The sequence below is a fragment of the Myotis lucifugus genome, unplaced genomic scaffold, assembly GCF_000147115.1.
Source record: "Myotis lucifugus unplaced genomic scaffold, Myoluc2.0 scaffold_23, whole genome shotgun sequence".
Taxonomy (NCBI): Eukaryota; Metazoa; Chordata; class Mammalia; order Chiroptera; family Vespertilionidae; genus Myotis; species Myotis lucifugus.
This window is the reverse complement of record NW_005871071.1, coordinates 5,429,449-5,448,434: the sequence shown is the minus strand read 5'-3', so window position 1 is coordinate 5,448,434 and position 18,986 is coordinate 5,429,449. Positions and strand designations below refer to the sequence as shown.

At 48.6% G+C, this 18,986-nt stretch overlaps 1 protein-coding gene across 1 annotated transcript in view; it reads right to left on the bottom strand.

Annotated features, from left to right (window-relative positions):
• Positions 1–18,986, bottom strand: part of MYO5C (myosin VC) — a 95,763-nt gene that overhangs the window by 61,884 nt on the left and 14,893 nt on the right. Inside the window, exons 4-10 of the mRNA XM_006086029.3 lie at positions 14,264–14,374; positions 10,796–10,961; positions 10,112–10,256; positions 6,271–6,427; positions 4,216–4,359; positions 2,829–2,910; positions 1,755–1,862 (exon numbers count right to left, since the gene is read on the bottom strand). Of these exons, the coding sequence (XP_006086091.1) occupies positions 1,755–1,862; positions 2,829–2,910; positions 4,216–4,359; positions 6,271–6,427; positions 10,112–10,256; positions 10,796–10,961; positions 14,264–14,374 (913 nt within the window). The remainder of the gene's footprint in view (positions 1–1,754; positions 1,863–2,828; positions 2,911–4,215; positions 4,360–6,270; positions 6,428–10,111; positions 10,257–10,795; positions 10,962–14,263; positions 14,375–18,986) is intronic.

Genomic DNA, 18,986 nt, shown 5'->3' with positions numbered 1-18,986 from the left:
GATGATGGCCATCTTGAAGTTACAGGGCCATCTGGTCCCACGCACGAATCCAGTGACTGCACCTCTAGAGTCCATCACATTCCCCTTCGCCTGGCCCTGGGTGGTCAGGGGACTTCCGTGTTTGGACACACGGGGTGAAGCGAGATGGCTTCATGAACTCCCTGGGTCTTTCCCCATATTGCAAGAAAACTCTCATCTAGGTCAAGGATCAGCCACTGCTTTCTTGGTAGGCTTTGCAGGCAGTGCCGCTGATGTCACCATTACTCACCTGCCACCATAGCGTGAAAATAGCCACAGACCATACTTACACCAATGAGTGTGTCTGGGTCCCAATAAAAACTGTATTTACAAAAATGGGATGCCATCTGCCGACCTTTGGTCTAGGATATTTTTAGTGATTCATGCAGTGAGGTCATGCTTTCATTAAATGTGTACTGACCTCTGGCACAGCATGGCACAGTTCATAAACCATTTTAGACATGATCTCTTCATCTCACAACATCACTCACAGCTACTGTGGTGGCTACTCCAATGGCCCCAGTGCCCCCTCCTAGCGTTCGTGCCTGTGTGGCTCCCTCCACGAGTCCTGGTCTGAGCTGGCCTATGGCTGGCTGTGAGCATTAGCATGTGGCAGTAGTGAGACCACATTACCTCTGAGGATAGTTCATAAAAAGCCCTGCGGAGTCCACCTGAGCCTGTTGGAACCATGGTTGCGGCTGCCCCGGCTCACAGAGGATCCAGGCCCTGCCACCATCACATGACAGTCCTACGTGCGACGTGCCCAGTTGAGCCCAGTCCACCCAGAATCACAAGAGATAATAAACTGTCATTGTAAGCCACTAATATTTGGGGAACAGCAATAGATAATTGGAACAACTAAATATTGTCATTATTCTTCCAGGTTACAGATGGGAAACTGATGCCCAGAGATAATAATGGACCTGCACGAGGTCAAGGACCTATGTTATGACACATGAAAAACTGGAGCACGCCCTGGCCAGTGTGGCTCAGTTGGTTGGAGCATCATCCCATACACCTAAAGGCTGCAAGTTCTGGTCAGGGCACATACCTAGGTTTTGGGTTCAGTTTCTGGTTGGGGCACATACAGAAGGCAAACAACTGGTGTGGATGCTTCTCACATGGATGCTTCTCTCACATGGATGCTTCTCTCTCTCTCTCCCACTCTATCCTTCCCTCCCTCCCTTCCCCCCCCCCCCCCCGTTTCCCCTTTGTCTAAAATCAGTAAGCATATCCTTGGGTAAGAATTTTTTTAAAAAGAAAATACATGACAACAGATAATTAAGTACTAGGCTGTGAGGTCTATGCACAGGCAGTCAGAAGAGAACATGGTCTTGAACAACAGGCATATGGAAAGTGAAGCATGCAGACTCCTTTGTAGTCCTGGCATTCTGCCAGCCACGCCCGTCACCTGCTGAGCTGGCTCTGGTCTCACACTGAGCAGAAGCTTTTTTGCCAGGCTACTCCCTGGTCAGCCCAGAAGCGCTTCGGAGCACCCACAGGGCCACAGCCCTCCCAGCAACTGCGAGGCAGAGAATAAAGAAGCTGGGTCTCCATCTTTTCCGGGAGAGACACAGTCTTGATCATCTGGCCCCTACGTTCTGATAGGCTCATTCTAAAATTAGGATTTATTAGGAATATTCTGAACACATGCATGCTGGGCACCCTTGCTTCTAAACTTGTTAAATTTGTTTAAAAGAGGAAATGGCCACACCGTGGACAGGATGTCTCCTTACCCAGTAGTGTGAATGTCTTCCGCGTCTCCTCCATGCCAGCGCTGTCACTCACCCCCTCAATGACGGTGTTGCCGCCCATCCTCGTGTAATTGAATTCTTCCGCACTCCCTGAAATCACAAGATTGTTACATCTGTAGCATAAAAACTTGGACACCCAAGTTTATCAAAAAGGGAAGTGCCTAATAAACTATAGTAAGCATTCTACACACATTATTCCATTTATTCCCTAGAATTCTACCTACAGAAGCTGAGGCTCTGAAGAGAGAAGTCACTTCCTCAGGGTCCCGCATGGATGGCGGGGCAAGAATTTAAACACAGGCTGCCTCCAACACTCCTGGTTTTTGATCCCACATCTAACAATTTTATTATACAGCTTTCTGTGTCAAGCTTCTGTACAAATGTCGGTGTCACAGACATTTTTTAGTGAGGTTTATTAAATGTACAATGAACCACACACATTTCAGATGTACACTTTGATGCGTTTTGATATATGTGTACCCTGATAAACATCACCACAAACAAGATCATGACCTCCTGTGCATCTGATATTTGGATAGTAGGCTACCCTTCTTCCACGTTCGCTATTCACAGTCTGTTTAGAGCACAAAGCATGGATAGTATCTTCGTGTGACTTCATTATGACTTCCTAAATGGTGACCTTGAGTCATCAAGGAAGTTCAAATTATGATAAAAGTACTCTATCTTAGAAGGAACAAATACGTCATACACATTAGAAAAATGACCGACAAGTTCAGATAAAAAGAAAAGTTTGGAGACCTAGAGCATAAGTTCTAGTTGTCAGGAGGCCTTCTCCAAGTGGCCTAGCTTGATGACACAATCCCCATGACCTTGAAAAGAAGCCTTGGGTTGAAGGGCTTCCCTCTCCGTGGGCCCACCCTACCCTCCAGCCCTTATCTATCTCCTTTGAGGCATCCATTCCACACCAAAACCCAAGGATCTTGTATCTTTGGACAGAATATATTTTTGAAGTGATGTTACCGTAAGAAGAAGTTAACCTAGAATTTAAACCCCTACGTAAAAGAGAGACTCTTCCACATACCATCCATCACGTACCCAATTTAAGGTGTTTAAATTCCGACTGCTGTGCAGATGCACAAAGCTGATAGAAAATGTGGTAATTTCGTTCATTTTCTGACTGTAAAAGAAGGAAAAGACCCCAAATTACACCAGTCCTTTGTAAGTGAAAATGTGAGGTATCTACCAGAGGGTCTTGGATGGCTGATCTGGATCGACAGTTCTGTTCTGGGGACGCAGGCACCTACCTCGGTTTCTGCTGCGTCAGCCATGCTGGGACCCACCCTGCTCCCTCTGCTGGCCCATAGGCCGGCCCTGCCTCTTACGGACGGAGCACTGGTGGCTCTGGTGGTCCTCCAAATAATGACCCCAGAGAAAATGTTATTTGTTATTTTTTAAAATTTTTTGGTTCTCACCCAAGGATATATTTTCCACTGATTTTTACAGAGAGTAAGAGGGTAAGGAGTGGGGAGAGAGAGAGAGAGAGAGAGAAACACCAATGTGAGAGAGAGACACATTAATTGTCTCCTGCATGGGCCCTGACTGAAGCAGAGGATGGAACCTGCAACCCAGATACATGCCCTTGACTGGGAACCAAACCCAAGACCCTTTGGTGCACAGGCCGACACTCGTTACCTAAAGTCTAGTCTCTGGGGGTTGCCCCAGTAGGGGGCCATGCAGGAGGCTGCTGATGGATGCTATGCTCTCACATAGTTTCTCTTTTCTCCCTTCCTCTCTCTCTAAAAATCAATAAACTACTCTTAAAAAATAAAAAATAAAAAGATATATGTACCCCTAAGCGCATTGCAGCATTAGTCACAATAGTCAAGATACGGAAACAACCTACGTGTCCTTCAGTGGAAGACTGGATAAAGAAGATGTAGTGCATATGTACAATGGGATACTACACATAAAAAAGGACGAAATATTGCCATTTGTGACAATATGGATGGATCTTGAGGGCATTATAACTGAAGTAAGTCTGATGAAGAAAAGATAAGAACAGTATGATTTCAATCCTATGTGGGATATAAAACAAAAAGCAACAAATGGCCCTGGCCAGTTTGGCTCAGTACTTACCTGAGAGAAAGGAGGGTGGGGGCAGGATGAAGAGGATAACAGGGGTCAAATATATGGTGACAGAAGAGACTAGACTTCAGGTAATGAGCACACAGTATAGTATAAAGATGTCGTATTATCATGTTGTACACTTGACATTTACATGATGTTATTAACCAATGTTACCCAAATAAATTTAATAAAAATTAAAAAAACGTTTTTAAGAACAGAAGAAACCAAATAAACTGTAAATGAAGTGACTCTAGTCAAGTCACAGAACAATGTAGGCTGTCTAATGAGTATATGAACGAAAACAATACTTAAAAAGTTGGGAAAAGGAAAATTTAACGAATATTTTTATCCTTACTTGAAAGACAACTCTGGATTTCTCCAGCAGGTAAGTTCTCATGTTGGCTCCGATAATTTGATTTCTCTCATCAAAACTGATTTCTGTGTATTTCCCAAACCGACTGCTGTTGTCATTGCGGGTGGTCTTGGCATTTCCAACAGCCTGCAAAACATAGAACTCTCTTGAAATAACCACACCACATCAAAAAGATCTCTGCATTAACATTATTGGAGCAGTGTTAGTAAAATCCAATCCTGTATGTGGGGGTGGGGGTGGGTGGGGGGGGGTGGCGGTATTAGCAGAGGGAGGTTGGCGAGTGGGAAAGCGCTCTCCTCAATCTCTGAGCAGAACAGAAAGAGCGCAGGCTCTGATGCTTCAGGTCCTCAGGTTCCTTTTTACTATCTGTGTGATGCTAGAAATGTTATTTCATCTCTCTCTGTAATGTGGGGAAATAAGCACCCTACAGAACTGGGAGGAAAATGAGATAATATAGAGTGCCTTACCTCACCATGCCCCACATAGTATAAATGCTCAACTGAAAGTCCACATCCTTCATTCAACCTTTATTTCTATCCTTAGCCCTTACCGCTTCCCTTAACCGAAAAACTGCCTTCTCCCATTCCCCCCACACACCCCCACTCTGAGCACGATTTCGGCTTTTTTACTTCTATCCTTGAATTCCGTCCCTTCTGCCCATCTCCCTTCCTGAGCACCTTTGTCTAGAAGTGCCCTTCTTATGCACATATACTGTGCTTCCTGCCCCGGTCACCACACTTCATTACGACGTGTTTTCACCGAGCCCCTGCCATGGGCCAAGTGCTCCGGAGGCAAAGGTGAACCCAACAGACCTGGTCCTGCCTTCATGGAGCTCACAGGCTGGTGGGCAAGGCCAACTCTGAACAAATAACCATAAAATCACCCACTGGGCACTTAACTGGGCAGGGCCTCTTGACTCTTCTATTGCTACCTTGGACTGTGACTTATGTTGCTATTTAACTTGAAAGCATGCTCATGTTAGAGGAGCCTTAAAACTTGGGGACTGGGTCTTATTTTTTTCCATTACGTCCCATATTACCTGGCACAGTGGCTTACACAGTATAGGTGGTCTGATACATAAATATTCACTGAGGAGAAAGCAGAGAGGAGAGGTCTAGAAATCTAATGTTCTTAATTACTTGCTCCACTTCCAAATAAACCCAAGTCAATCCTCTTCCCACTTTGCGAGGCAGCCAGAGCCGGCCTTTGGGCCCTGCCCCGAGCCTGGCAGATGCCCCTTCTTCTGAGAGGGTATTGTCCTCAGCCCTGGCTGCTATCACCGCTGGCCTCGCCCACACGTGACCATCGATATTATGCTGATGAATCCGCTGTAGGAAAGAGGAAGAGCCTTGCTACGTGGCATGTGCTGATTTTTAAGGTGTGGATACTCCCACCACGATTGATTCCAAGCTCCATGGGTTTCACAATAGCTCACAATACAAGGCCTGCATATTTAACACTCAGCTAGGGACAGTTGGTGCCGCTGGCTGCACAACTCGGCTGGCCTCTGTGCACTGGTGTCTGTGCTTGAGGACACTTCCCCGGGATGTAAATGTAAACAGGGGGCTCCTGAAAGCTGCCTGTAGAATTTCTAGCCCAGCAGACAGGGGCGGAGCCTCAGAGGCAGCACTTCTTTGATCTTTATCATCATCATCATCATCATCACAATCATTATTATTAATTTATCTTTATTGTTGAAAGTATTACAGGTGTCCCCTTTTCCCCCCATTGACCCCTGCTAGACTGCACCTGGCCTCCCAACCCCACCCCACCCCAGGCCTTTACCACATTAGTGTCTGTGGCCATGGGTTATGCATTTATGCATATAAATTCTTTGGTTAATCTCTTCCCACCAACCCTCACCTTCCCTCTGGGGTTGGACAGAGACATAGAAGCATGGCACTTCGGTTAGTCAGGTCTTTTCGGGGAGGGAACTATGGTTAGTCAGGACAACACACACACAGTCCAGCCCGCCTCTCCCTCACCACACGCCACTGCCTCCCAGCCCGCCCGCCCCCACCCCCCCGGGGCACACACCTCCGTGATGGGGTTAGACGCCAGCACCTTGTCCTCCACGTGGGCGTTACTGTTCGACTTGCTGACGGTGGCAAAGTACCTCATGGCATAGCGAGCAGACACCGTCTTCCCAGCACCCGACTCCCCGCTCACAATTATTGACTGATTTTTATTGTTTCTAAAGCAAACAAATGAAAGGATTTTAACATGTTCATTCCTTCTTATTAAAAAAGCAATATCTACTCACTAAGAACAATGCAGACCAGCTGGAAGGGACACTGTGTCATCACTCCAGAGCAGCGCTTTTCAGCCCGCGTGCTGGCGGCAGGCACCATGGTTTTCCCACAAGGGTTTGTGAAACATGCACTACCTGACGATTCAGTCAGGGGCACGGACCTCTTCTCCCTTAGGTCGTCAAGTAAGAAAATGACAACAGCCAACACAACAATGCTGTCCAGTGTGAATGAATCGAAATCCTACCTACTTTCTTGTCAGATCAGCAAAATTAAATTTTTTTGGTGCGCCTCAGAATTTTAGTAGTTGATGTGCTGTGAGATGAAACAGGTTGAAAATCTCTGCTCTAATGTACCTGTTTCCAGCATTCGAGAATTTCCTCCAGGTCTTTCTTCCTATGGGACCATGCTGAAGACACAATTTTGTGTCCTATGTCTCCTGTGTTGAGGATCCCCAAGACCAATCCCATGTTCAGTGGTCCACTAGGAGGACCCACAGGACTCAGCATGTAGTCATAGGCCCGGCTAAGATCTATTGCACCAAAAGGATACAAAGTAACTCAGCAAAGGGAAGAGACACATGGGCCATGACCAGAGGAAGCCAGGCGTCAACTTCCAGGAGTCCTCTCCCAGTGGAGTCCACAGGACACACTTGATTCTTCCCGCGGTGCACTGTGACAACACACGGAAATGCTGTCTACCCGGGAAGCGCATCAGACCCAGTGCCCAGAGTTCCTACTGGGGCTGGTCACACAGGCATCCCCTAACACAGTGGTTCTCAACCTTCCTAATGCCGCGACCCTTTAATACAGTTCCTCATGTTGTGGTGACCCCCAACCATAAAGTTATTTTCGTTGCTACTTCATAACTGTAATTTTGCTAATTTATGAATCGTAATGTAAATATCTGATATGCAGGATGTATTTCCATTGTTACAAATTGAATATAATTAAAGCATAGTGATTAATCACAAAAACAATATGTAATTATATATGTGTTTTCCGATGGTCTTAGGCGACCCCTGTGAAAGGGTCGTTTGACCCCCAAAGGGGTCGAGACCCACAGCTTGAGAATCGCCGTCCTAACGGATACCAACATTCCAGGTGCCCAGAGGAAAGCAGATGTTCAGCATGAGCCACAGAAGTAAGCGTCAGTACAGCGAGCCACGCTCATCAATGAGGAAATGGGGAGAACCTTCCTGAAGTCCAAGTCCCCAGGGGCCAGCCATGGGCCATCTTCGCCAACAGGCCTCTAATGAGAGCAGTCTCGAGCCTATGTCAACTCCTTTCTGCATATCCCCACTTAAATATGAAGCATTTTAAAGACATTATTTGGAGAGCCGTTATTCAAAATACGCTTGGGAACATATTTAGGTGCTCTGCAAGCCAAAATGCTCTGCTGCATAACTCAGAGAGCTTAAAAAATGCATTGAACTTTTCATGTCATGAGATTATGGTGGTAGAACTTTATTATAATGCCATTTTATGTATCCAGCATGGCTTATGTGTCAGGGGCTCCGTGAATACTTTACAGGGATTCTCATTCAAGCCTCACAAAAATCCTATGCCGCTTATACCCATTTTACAGATAAGTAAAACAGTGACTCAGAGAGTGTAAGAGACTTGACCCAGGGCACAGAGCACACAGCCTCCCTTATGAATGCTTGAGAGGACGAGAGAGCCCTTGGCCAGCAGGGTACGATGGGGCTGGGGTTATTAATGCCGGGCTCTCCCGATCCCAGTCTAGCCTCAGCAAGTCCCACAGGAGCCTGTCTTATGTTTGTTCTTCTACTACAGTTAGACAGACAGACCTGTAGAAACCTGGCTTTTCAAGCTTGAAGCTGGCTCAGCCCTGCAACTCCAAGCAGCACATACTGCTAGTGTCCAGGAGCGGCCCTGGCCCTTTGGGCCCTGAGCCAGGGACGCTAATCAAGGGGATGTCCTGGACCTGCAGGGAGCCAGGGAAAATCCCAGAATGCACTGTGACAACACAGGTGTGTTAGGGTTGGGAGAAAACGTGCTGTGGCAGAAACCAAGGTATTTGGTTATTAATTGGCAATTCCCTACCCAGCATTCACTCTCCCATTTCTTCCTAGGGACTATGCCCCAATTTTTAGTGGGCACAGTGCTGCCCATATGAAAAACAACATATCCCAGGCGCCTTTGTGGCTAGGCATGGCCAAGTGGGTGGGTGCTGGTCAATGAGCTGTGATCAAAAGTGCTCTGCGGGGCTCTGGAAAGTCTCCTTCACCTGGAGGGGCACAACCTTCCCTGGGACTCTGTCACCCAGCATGTGCAGGAAATGGCTAAGTATCAGCTGGGATCCAGCCGGTGTTGCTCAGTGGTTGAGCATCAACCCATGAACCAAGAGGTCACTGGTGTGATTCCTGGTCAGCATACATGCCCGGGTTGCAGGCTCGACCCCCCGAGGCAGCTGATCGATGTTTCTCATCAATGTTTCTACCTCTCTATCCCTCTCCCTCACTCTCTCTCTCTCTCTGAAATCAACAAAAACAGTTTTTTTATTTTAAAAGTATCAGCTTGGCCCCAATGACGAGTGCCACCTCAGGGATGGGGGGCTGCAAGGTACCAGGTCCCTGGTGATTGGCAGAGGTCCTGTGTTAGCCCTGCCTGCCCAGGAGAGAACCACACGCGTCTACCTTGTCTAAGCCGCCATTATCTTTTCCTGATGACAAGCAGTGGAGCTTGGAATGGGTGCATCCAGCTCACAGGTGAGGACCCTGGCGCTGAGGGGACCAGGCCCTGGGCCCAAGGTTACATGGTAAATAATGAGCAGGACCAGGTCCCTCACTTCAGGTTTTCATCTGTGAAATGAGGGCGACGATGGTAGCTCAGCTGACTTCACTGGAGTGTTGGGAGACTCAAAGATTACTGTGAAAGTTGTTTTGCAAATGTGACAGGATCTACCAAAATAAAGTGGTGTTTTATTCTTCATACATTACAGATGAGGACATTGAAGCCAAAAGAGCCTGGTTATGGGAAAAAGAAATTACATATGGAGTAAAAATATCTGAGTGCCAATCCCAGCCTCGTACGTGCGGTGGCTCTGGATTCTGTTTACTGCCCAGGCATCTCCATCACGGCCACCCTGAGGGTGCAAGGATGATGTACAGGAATGTGTGTGTGGTCATGGGTTCACAGGAGGCTTTTAATAAATGTTTGCCAGCAAAGCAAGAACTCCACAAGGCCATACAAAAACAAGTGGCAAAATTAGGATAAAACCCAAATCTACACTGGAACCTGTGTTCATGTACCACTGGGCTCTGCTGCCCTGGGTGGGTCAGAAAGCTTCAACACCTCACGGCGGAGAACACGTCAGTATTCCTCCAACCCAACACACTGCAAGAGAGGCACCTGCTAGTCCCGGGTTTGTAGGAACAACTTTTGATCACCCAGAAGGAACAAAACCCAGGAAACTCGGTTTAAACAGGTCAGGTACACGCTGAGAGTCATTTGCTACTTGGTACACGTAGTCTGCTCCACCAGTGCCCCTCCGGTCTGATGGTCACATCTAATGAGACCAAGCCTGATGTCTCCCTCCCCAGCGAGGACCCAGCAAATGCAGGAGCATTAGGAGAGCCAGAGCAAGCCCGCCCCACAGGAGGCTACCTGGCCATCTGCTTGTACGCCTCTTCTGCCACCGCAAAGATGTGCGGGTCCATGTCGCCCATGTTCTGCCCGCTGTAGGCATGGATGATGGCATCTCCGTAGATGGGCAACTGCTTGTAAGGATTCATGGCCACCAAAATGATTCCTGAGAAGAGACGTTAGACACAGTGATGGGGTTCTTACTGTCACCCCAGCTCTGCCACTTACAAAACCTTCTGTGTGACTCTGGGCAAGTCACTCTGAATCAGTTCCCTGCCGATGCCACCCCCACTCTAAGGGGGACCGATGAGGTGACAGATGAGACTGTCCTAACACCGAGAGGCTTTGGCAATTCCCAATGGAAATATGATGTTTACGTCATTGCCCCAAATAAGTAATAAATTTATCACCTCCACTGGGAAACTCCAACACAAGCTTCATCCACATATATTTTTCTTGGTAGTCCAACCTTAGCTCTTGTTGAAAATTCTCCCCGCCCAGACACTTCTTTTTATAACAGACTCCCTAAGATCAAATGCCTGTGCCGTTGAGGTGGAAATGTGGGCACATGTTTAGGTGTCACTACACATTTTGACAGACGCCAGCAATTCTAATATAAACGTACTATGACATGTGTCATCAGGATGCTCTGGGCAGCACGCACTGTGTCCGCGCCAGTCCCGCTCCCGGGAACCCTCTCCTTACCGCTGTAGGTGTAAATGAGTTTGGATTCCGCGAAGCGGATCCTGAGGTTGTGGAGCACCGCGGGCTCGTGGAGGTAGCTGAGGGCCGTGAGGTCATTCTCACCCACGAGGATGTCAGGGTTCCGGAGCGGAGGCAGAGACTCCGGATCAACGGAATAATCCAGCTCCTGTGCACGAAGATACACTTAAAGCTCTGGAAGTGAAAGATGTTGGGTGTTTCTGCTGGACCACCGTCTCTGTCCTCCCTCCCTCCCTTCAGAGTGACCCCCGACACTCTGAAACCAAGCTTATGTAGAGCAACGAGAAACTTATCTTCATGGCTGGCTTTTAAAAAGTGGGAGCCAGGGGGCTGGGGTCTTGGCTGTGTGTCCTAGGCCAAGTCATCCACCTTCTCTGGGCCTCTCTTCTCTCATCTGTGAAAAGACTGGCTGCACCAGGTCAGGTGCCTCACCCCCAGTCCTACCACAGGCGCCCTACTCGTATGTGGTTTAGGTATTGGGTGCCATGGAAGTTTTGATTTAAAAACAGAATCCTGCTGCTAAAAATGACATGGTCACCTAAGGTCCCTTGCAGCGCTAAGGCTGCCGAATCTCTGTTGGAAGTTGACACGCTTCGTGATGAGAAGTGTCCGAAGGGGTCCATGCAGGTGGTGGTCTCTCTGAGCGAGGCTACCAGTGTTCCCGAGGGCTCCCAGCTCCGCCTGCAGGGCTGCCTGTGCTTACCAGCCTCAGCCCTGGGCTGGGGAACGCCAGGCTGGCCTCTCCTCGGCCCATTTCACCTCGTGTTCCGGAGGCAGCTGCCTGAGCAGAGTGAAGGCCCGGTTAGCCTGCCTGGCGGTGTCCACACCTCAGACGACTGTGCCTTCCAGATGTCAGAGCACCAAGGGACCGATGGCTCCCTGCTCTAACTTCCTTCACTTGCCGTCCACAGCTTGGGGAAGCGACTGAACGAGGGCGCCCAGCGAGCTTGTTTCCTTCCCGCCTTCCCAGGCTGCCTTCCTTTCCATACCTGGTCCTGGACCAGCTCAAGGTGAGCCAGCTGCCCCTTAGCAAGTGCCCACTGTGTCAGCACTCAGCACTGGTTGTTTCATTTAATCCTCAAAACTGCCTTCCCAGGAGGGCATGACTATCCTGATCAACGGTGAAGGAGACAGGCTCAGAGGTTCAGCCCTTGTCCCAGGTCACACATGATATGGGTCTGGCTGACCCTGAAGCCTGCATCAGGATGGCCCCCATCCACACCGACAGGGGTGTGGTTTTTTGGTTGCTCGCTCTGTTCTGCGTAAGGAGAGCAGCTCTGGACAACAACGGGACGTGAGTCCTCAATGCAGCTGCAGGCTCCATGGTCAATGTCATTATGTTTGCAGAACAGTCTTCATCTACACACTTTGAGAACAAAAGAAAAATGCTGCTCATATATAATTTTTACATTCCCTGAGTTTTCTGTTTTAAATTAACAGCCTCCTTTTCCAGTTCAGCCAGTGTGTGTGTGTGTGTGTGTGTGTGTGTGTGTGTGTGTAAGAAACGGAGGGAGAGAGGGAAAGGCAAACAGAAGGGAGAGCCTGGGGGGAAAAATGTGAAGAACATCAGATTGGCAGTCGGGGCAGAATTGCCATTCTCCTACACAAAGCAGGCTCTGTCCTTCATGGTACAGACAGAGTCAAGTTACAGAGCAGCCTGGCAGCCTCCATCTCACCTGCCTCTCCTCCTCCTCCGGGCAGCTGGCTCAGGGCCAGGAATGTCGCCACCTGAGGCCCTGCTGATATTACTAAGGCAGCGAGCCACCGCTGCAGCTGCTGTCTGAGATTGTTCTCCCAGAGCCATCTGATCCCTAAGCTTGGCTGTGCACAGGAGGTTTTCCACAAATGCTGCAAGGAGTTTCGGATGGGAAGGGAGAGGCTAATGGAGGCGCAGCATCCTCTCACCGCGTGTCTCTCGCATCTGCACACGCACACCTGGGTCACCTCATTTGATCTGCAGCAACCTCCCTGTGCTGTGGTGCCGTTATTAACCCATTCCACATATGAAGCAATCACAGGGCTCGCGGTCACAGACTAGCGAGTAGCTGTGGCAGGATTTGAATCCAGATATTGATTCTAGAGGATGTGCCCTTCACATCTTCCTTCAGTATCTCAGGAAATGATGCCCAAATCCAGGATACTCTGATTGGAAATAGTGTGTCCTGCCTCTAGAGAGGCCATTTGCATGCTTTGGAAATTCCAGCATTTAAATATTCAGATGACCTTCCCCAGACCAACTCTGGCATCCAGATGGGTCAGGAATCCTCTGTCTAGGTCTGTATCCTCCTACTTGATTCTAAAAAGGTAAAGCCACCTTAGCTATGGATCCAGCGGGATGTCATTAGCACTGGGGAGGAATAGGACGCCTCACGATGGGTAATTAAAGCAAAGGCAAATGTGCGGAAGCTGGTCATCAAAAGGCATACCCAGCCTCCGAGAGGACGTCCTCACCAACATGCTCCTCTACAGGCCCTGCCCAGCCCCGTCTCTCCCTCGCCACACCAACTCGGACAGAGGCCCTCAGGATGTCACACAAAGCTGGACATTCCTGTCCACCCGTCCCACCTCCGTCACTTTCCTAACTGCCCCATCATGCTCCCTGTGGAGGTCCCAATTCTTCATGTTTTTATCCACCTGCAGCCGGACTCGCTCTCCCTCTGCTCTCCTCTCACACCTCCCACGCCCGTCTTATTTTCTATCTCTCCCCTCTGTTTCTCTCCCTCTTCCCATCACCCGAGGATATTTTTCCATTGATTTTTAGAGAGTGGAAGGGAGGGGGAGAGACACACAGAGAGAAACATTGATGTGAGAGAGACACATCGATTGGTTGCCTCCTGCACTTGCCCTGACCAAGGCCGGGGATCAAGTCTGCAAGCGAGGTACATGCCCTTGACAGAAATTGAACCTGGGACCCTTTAGTCCATGGGCCGATGCTCTATCCACTAAGCCAAATAGCTAGGGCTGTTTTTCCATCTTGATGTTGTTTTCTGCCAGTTATGCCTCGGGCTCAAACTACTTCCCTCCAAGGTTCTTGTCTTTGCCCAGTCTCTGAGCTAAGACCTAGGAAACCAAAATGGCTAATCGTTTTTCAGCCTTTTCCGAACAGTGTGGACTCCCTGGAAATGCAGCACAGGGCACAGGCCTTCTGCCACACCTCGGTGCTGTCTACCCATCTTGGTGCCCTACCTGCCCCACCTCAGTGCGAGAGAGGCCCAGCTGAGGCAGGGCGCTTTTGGCCTTCAGTTGGGCAGCCTGGGGTGGGGGTAGGGGGGTGGGGAGAAAAGGGGGAGTGGTACACATGAGTGCATCCACAGCACCAGCTGGCCATTTTGGGTGCCCCACATGGGCCCTCCCCTGGCTGCTTCCACAGGGACCATATGCCCCCCACCCCCCCACATACCCCAGTTATCCCTTCATACGTCACGGCAGCCACAGCCTGCAAGGACCTACCGTTCCATCCTCCAGCAGGAGTCGCAGGACTTTGTCACCAACTCTGTAGTCCTTTGCTATTTCAGCAGATTTCCAAACATCGTCAGGATCCGGAATCCAAACCCTGTTGTACTGACCAACACAATGAGACAGGCTTAATTCCAGCACTTCAACAGTAAGACACAGATCACCTGGTGATCAGACTCGAAGGTTTGCTTCTGTTCCTTCATTAGGAACACTTTTACCTAATTTTTGCTGAGGAGGTAAGCTTTGGTGTATCTGCCATGCATCAGGCCTGGCTGCTTCATTTTCTAGACAACGGGATTCCCAAAGCCTCCTATATCCACCTGGAAAGCTGAACCCCTGGGAGTGACAAGAAGTCCCTGAGCGCCCCTAAAGGGAAGACCTGAGCGCTGCCTGCAAGCGTTGGAGCAGAGATTGGGTTCCCTGCTGATGGACCATGGGGCTCTGGGCCAGACACTTAACTTCTTGTGCCTCATTTTTCTCATCCATAAAATGGGTACAACAAGGCCTACCTCGCAGATTTGCTGGGAGATTAAATTAGACACTGTACTTGAAAGCACTCTGCAAAGTGCTGTAGAGGTCATGTCACAGCAGCATTATCCTCGTCTTACCACCCAGGCCAGCAGCCCAGGGTTCCCACTGTGGGAAATACAAGTCCAGATGGAGCTGCTGAGCTCAGTTCCCAACAAGCCATCAGTACACCCAGTGCTGATGTGCAAGGCTTCAGGCAGAACCACACCGCTGTGTACTGAACTGTGTCCCCCCAAAATTCATGTTAAAGGCCTAATTTCCAATGTGACTGGAGACAGGGTCTTTAAGAGGTAGTGAAGGTTAAATGAAGTCATAAGCCCTGGTCTTTAGGATTAGTGTCCATATAAGAAGAGACCCCAGAGAGCTCGCACACATACAATCTCTCTTCACCTGATGCGCTGCCGAAAGGCCATGTGAGGAAACAGTGAGAAGGCAGCTGTCTCCACCCAAGGGGAGAAGTTCCCGCCAGACACCAACCCTGCCAACACCCTGATCTAGGACTTCCCAGCTTCCAGAACTGTGAGAAATAGGGGTCTGTTGTTTAGCACCCAGGCTGTGGTATAGTCTTATGTCAACCCAAGCCGATGAACACACATGCCTAATAATTCACATATTAGGAAGAGGGTGGTCTCACACTCCAGAATTTACCAGTCGTACCTGAATGCTGTTCAAGATAAAGATAAGGTGCCTGGTCTGTGTAGCTGAGTGTCGACCCAAGAACCAGCAGGTCATGGTTCATATCCTGGTCAGGTCATGTGACTGGGTTGCAGGCTCAATCCCCAGTAGGGAGCATGCAGGAGGCAGCCGATCAATGGTTCTCTCTCATCACTGATGTTTCTCTTTCTCCCTCTCCCTTCCTGTCTCTGAAATTAATAACAATATATATATTTTTTTTCAAAAACCTTTATTGTTGAAAGTATTACATATGTCCCCCTTGCTCCCCCATTGACCCCTTCTAGCCTGCCTCCGCCCCCCTCCCCAGGCCTTCAACACCCTACTGTCTGTGTCCATGTGTCATGCGTATATGCACACAAGTTCTTTGGTTGATCACTTTCCACCTACCCACCCTCCCCCGCCTTCCTTCCGCATTCTGTTCTTTGTTTCTATGTCTCTGGATCTATTTTGTTTATCAGTATATTTTGTTCATTAGATTCCACATATGAGTGAGAGCATGTGATACTTGTCTTTCTCTGACTGGCTTATTTCGCTAAGCATAATACTCTCCAGGTTCCTCCATGCTGTCTCAAAAGGTAAGAGATCTTTCTAATAACAATATATATATATTTAAAAAGATAAATATAAGGTGACTGCCAAGTGCTTACACTGCAGCTGCCATCCTAGGGTCCATGCTTCGCTCCTCTCTCTCTTCCAGGCATGTTGTCTAGATCATACCCTTCCACCCAGACCCCGCATCCAAGTCTCCTGTAGCAGTCTGTAAAGTCATTCCTCTGCCCATTCATTCATCCATTCAATAAACACTTGCTAAACATCCATGATGCCTATGTCTGGCACAGAGCTGGGTTACCAAAAAGGAAAGGCATCTTCTCATAGTCACCAAAGTCTTCCTACTAACCAGCCAATCACTGGCCTGTGCATATGTGCATATTTGCATCTCTCGGCTCAAGTACCAGCAGTTTCTATCAGTGGGGCGCCCCTCCAGGATACCCTAACGTCTTGGGACATAAGCAGGCCAACAGGGACAGGAACTGAAAAGCACCCCCATGAAGACATTAAGCAGCACCTAGGAAAGAAAGCTCTTGAATCTAAAGGCTCAGTAGCCCAGGATGCCAGATCTGGATGAAGCGCGAGAGGCCGGCAGTGTCTGACCCTCACTGCCCACAGAACACTGGCCGCCAAGTTCCCCAGGAGCAGACCTAAGATGAGCTCCACAGTTTTCATAACAGCCCCAAGCTGGAAACGGGCTAAATGTCCATTGATGTGAGAATACATTTTAGAAAGAGTAGACATACAACTGTGGCATACGCACACAATGGAATCCTACTAACCAACACAAAGTCAACTACTGATACAACCAAGAACTTGAATGAATCTTTGAAGCACTAGCTTTGCACAAATGAGTACATTCTGTATAGGTATCTTTAGAGGAGGGCAGAACAGGTAAAACTAACATACAGTGGGGAAAATCCAAGCAGTATTGCCTCTGGGGGTAGCTAGGGCCTGGGAGTGACTGAGAAGGTGCCTGAAGGAATGTTCTGGGGTGATGGCTACATTCTATGTCTTGATGGGGTTTGGGTTACACAGGCATTAAGCACTTTCAAACTTCAGAGAACATAGACTTAAGATTTGTGCATTTCGTTGTCTGGAAATTTTACACACAGAACAAAAAAAAACTCTTAATATGCATACTGAAGTATTTAGGAGGATGGGTATTGACATATACAATTTACTCTAAAATGCTTCCAAATATAAGATGGATTAAGGGCTGCATAGAAGGATAGAAAGATGGATAGATATGTGATACAACAAATATGGTGAAATGTTCATGCTCAAATCTAGGTGGTGGGACAGATGCTTACTGTAGAGTTCGTTCAACTTTATACTTAAAATTTTCATAACAAGATGTTGGAGGAAATAAAAAATAAGTAAAAACATAATTCAGGGTTTCAGTACTAGACTTGGGCAAAGTTGGCTGAGGAGCATAGCTATTAATCTCCTAGTTAATATACACTGCTTCACTTAATAATATATATATCTATTTAAAATTGGTTGGATATCAATCATGACTCCCTAAGTTATTTGGGTTGCTTTAATTACTGACAGCTACTTAAGAGCAGAAGCTTGCTGAAATGTAGCATGGGAGGGTAAGACTTGAGAGAGGGAGAGGGTGAGAGAGGAAGCATGACTTGGCAGGCAATGACACATACTCACATACACCCCGCCCCCTGCAGATAGGTGGACAGAAGCCTAATAAACACACACAGACACACCTCTCAGACAGACGCCCACACTCTATGCATCCTTGTTGCCATGGGCTACATTTTCTACCTCAGGTCTGCTACTGAAAATATTTCCTACTAACCTCATAAAGCTAAAATCATTAACAGAATATCCCAACTTATCACGAATTGGCCATGGTAGGATTTTAGAGCTGAAAGGGCCCATGAAGGCTGTCTACTCCAGGTGTTCTTCACACACAGCTGCAGAAAGCTGACTTCCATGAAAGGGGGAAAGAGATGAAAATGGAGGTGTCCAGGCGGGAGCACAGAGGGGGCTGTGGCTGACGTCTGTCAAGTCCTCCAAGGAATCCTGGGGTCTGAGAAGTAATGTTCAAATCCCTCAGCCAATCTAAGCCTTTTGTTTTCCTGATCCCTAAACTGGAGCCCAGAGAGGTCAGTAACCCACCAGATACCACAGAGAGTCTCAAAGGTGCGGACTCCAGGGGAGCCAGGGCCAGCACTCCTACTTAAACTACTTGTTAACCACACGAGTCTGGCCCTGAAAATAATTCTGATCCCTCCTGAGCATGTGGGGGTCTGCAGTGCGGACACATTCTTGGGACCATGTGCAACCACCTGTTGAGGGCGCACAGATTCTCCCAGCACTCGGGTTACATCTGTTTCATTGGTTTATTTCAGCTCAAAGCAGTGTTACATGGTAGGCACTATTAGGACGTATGGAACCAAGGTCTGCTTCTCTTCTGGTGTGAACACAGCGGCCTCCTTGGCTCCGCTGAGTTCCCAGGCCCTCCATCCCCCACTGGGCCCGGTGCCTCTACCGACAACGCTGCCAGTCATTTAGGCTGAAACCCAGCCTGGTAAGTAAACACAACAAAGTTTACCCAGTTCCACAGAAGTTACACCCATTCGGTCCCTCCCTTCTTCCTCTCATTCCTTTACCCACAAGGCAACACTTCAAACCGGAGGGAGAGCTAACTTTACAGCATTTAGACAAACAAACGCAGTCCCTGCAAACAATGTGACTAGCTCTCATGTGATCTCCCCAGTGTGGTTCCTTTTCCTGAAGCAGGAGCCACCGGACTCAGGCCACCCTCTGGGGCAGGCCCATCTCCCACACCTTCTCTGGGAATCCTGCCCCAGGCCGGGCGATCGTGGTGTCCCCAAGCCATGGGAGGCTCGGGAATGAGGCAAAGGAACTGACCCTTAGGAAATGATATGTTCCCAGGAACATGTCCGATCCGCATACCCCACATGCTCACGTGAGAGAGAGC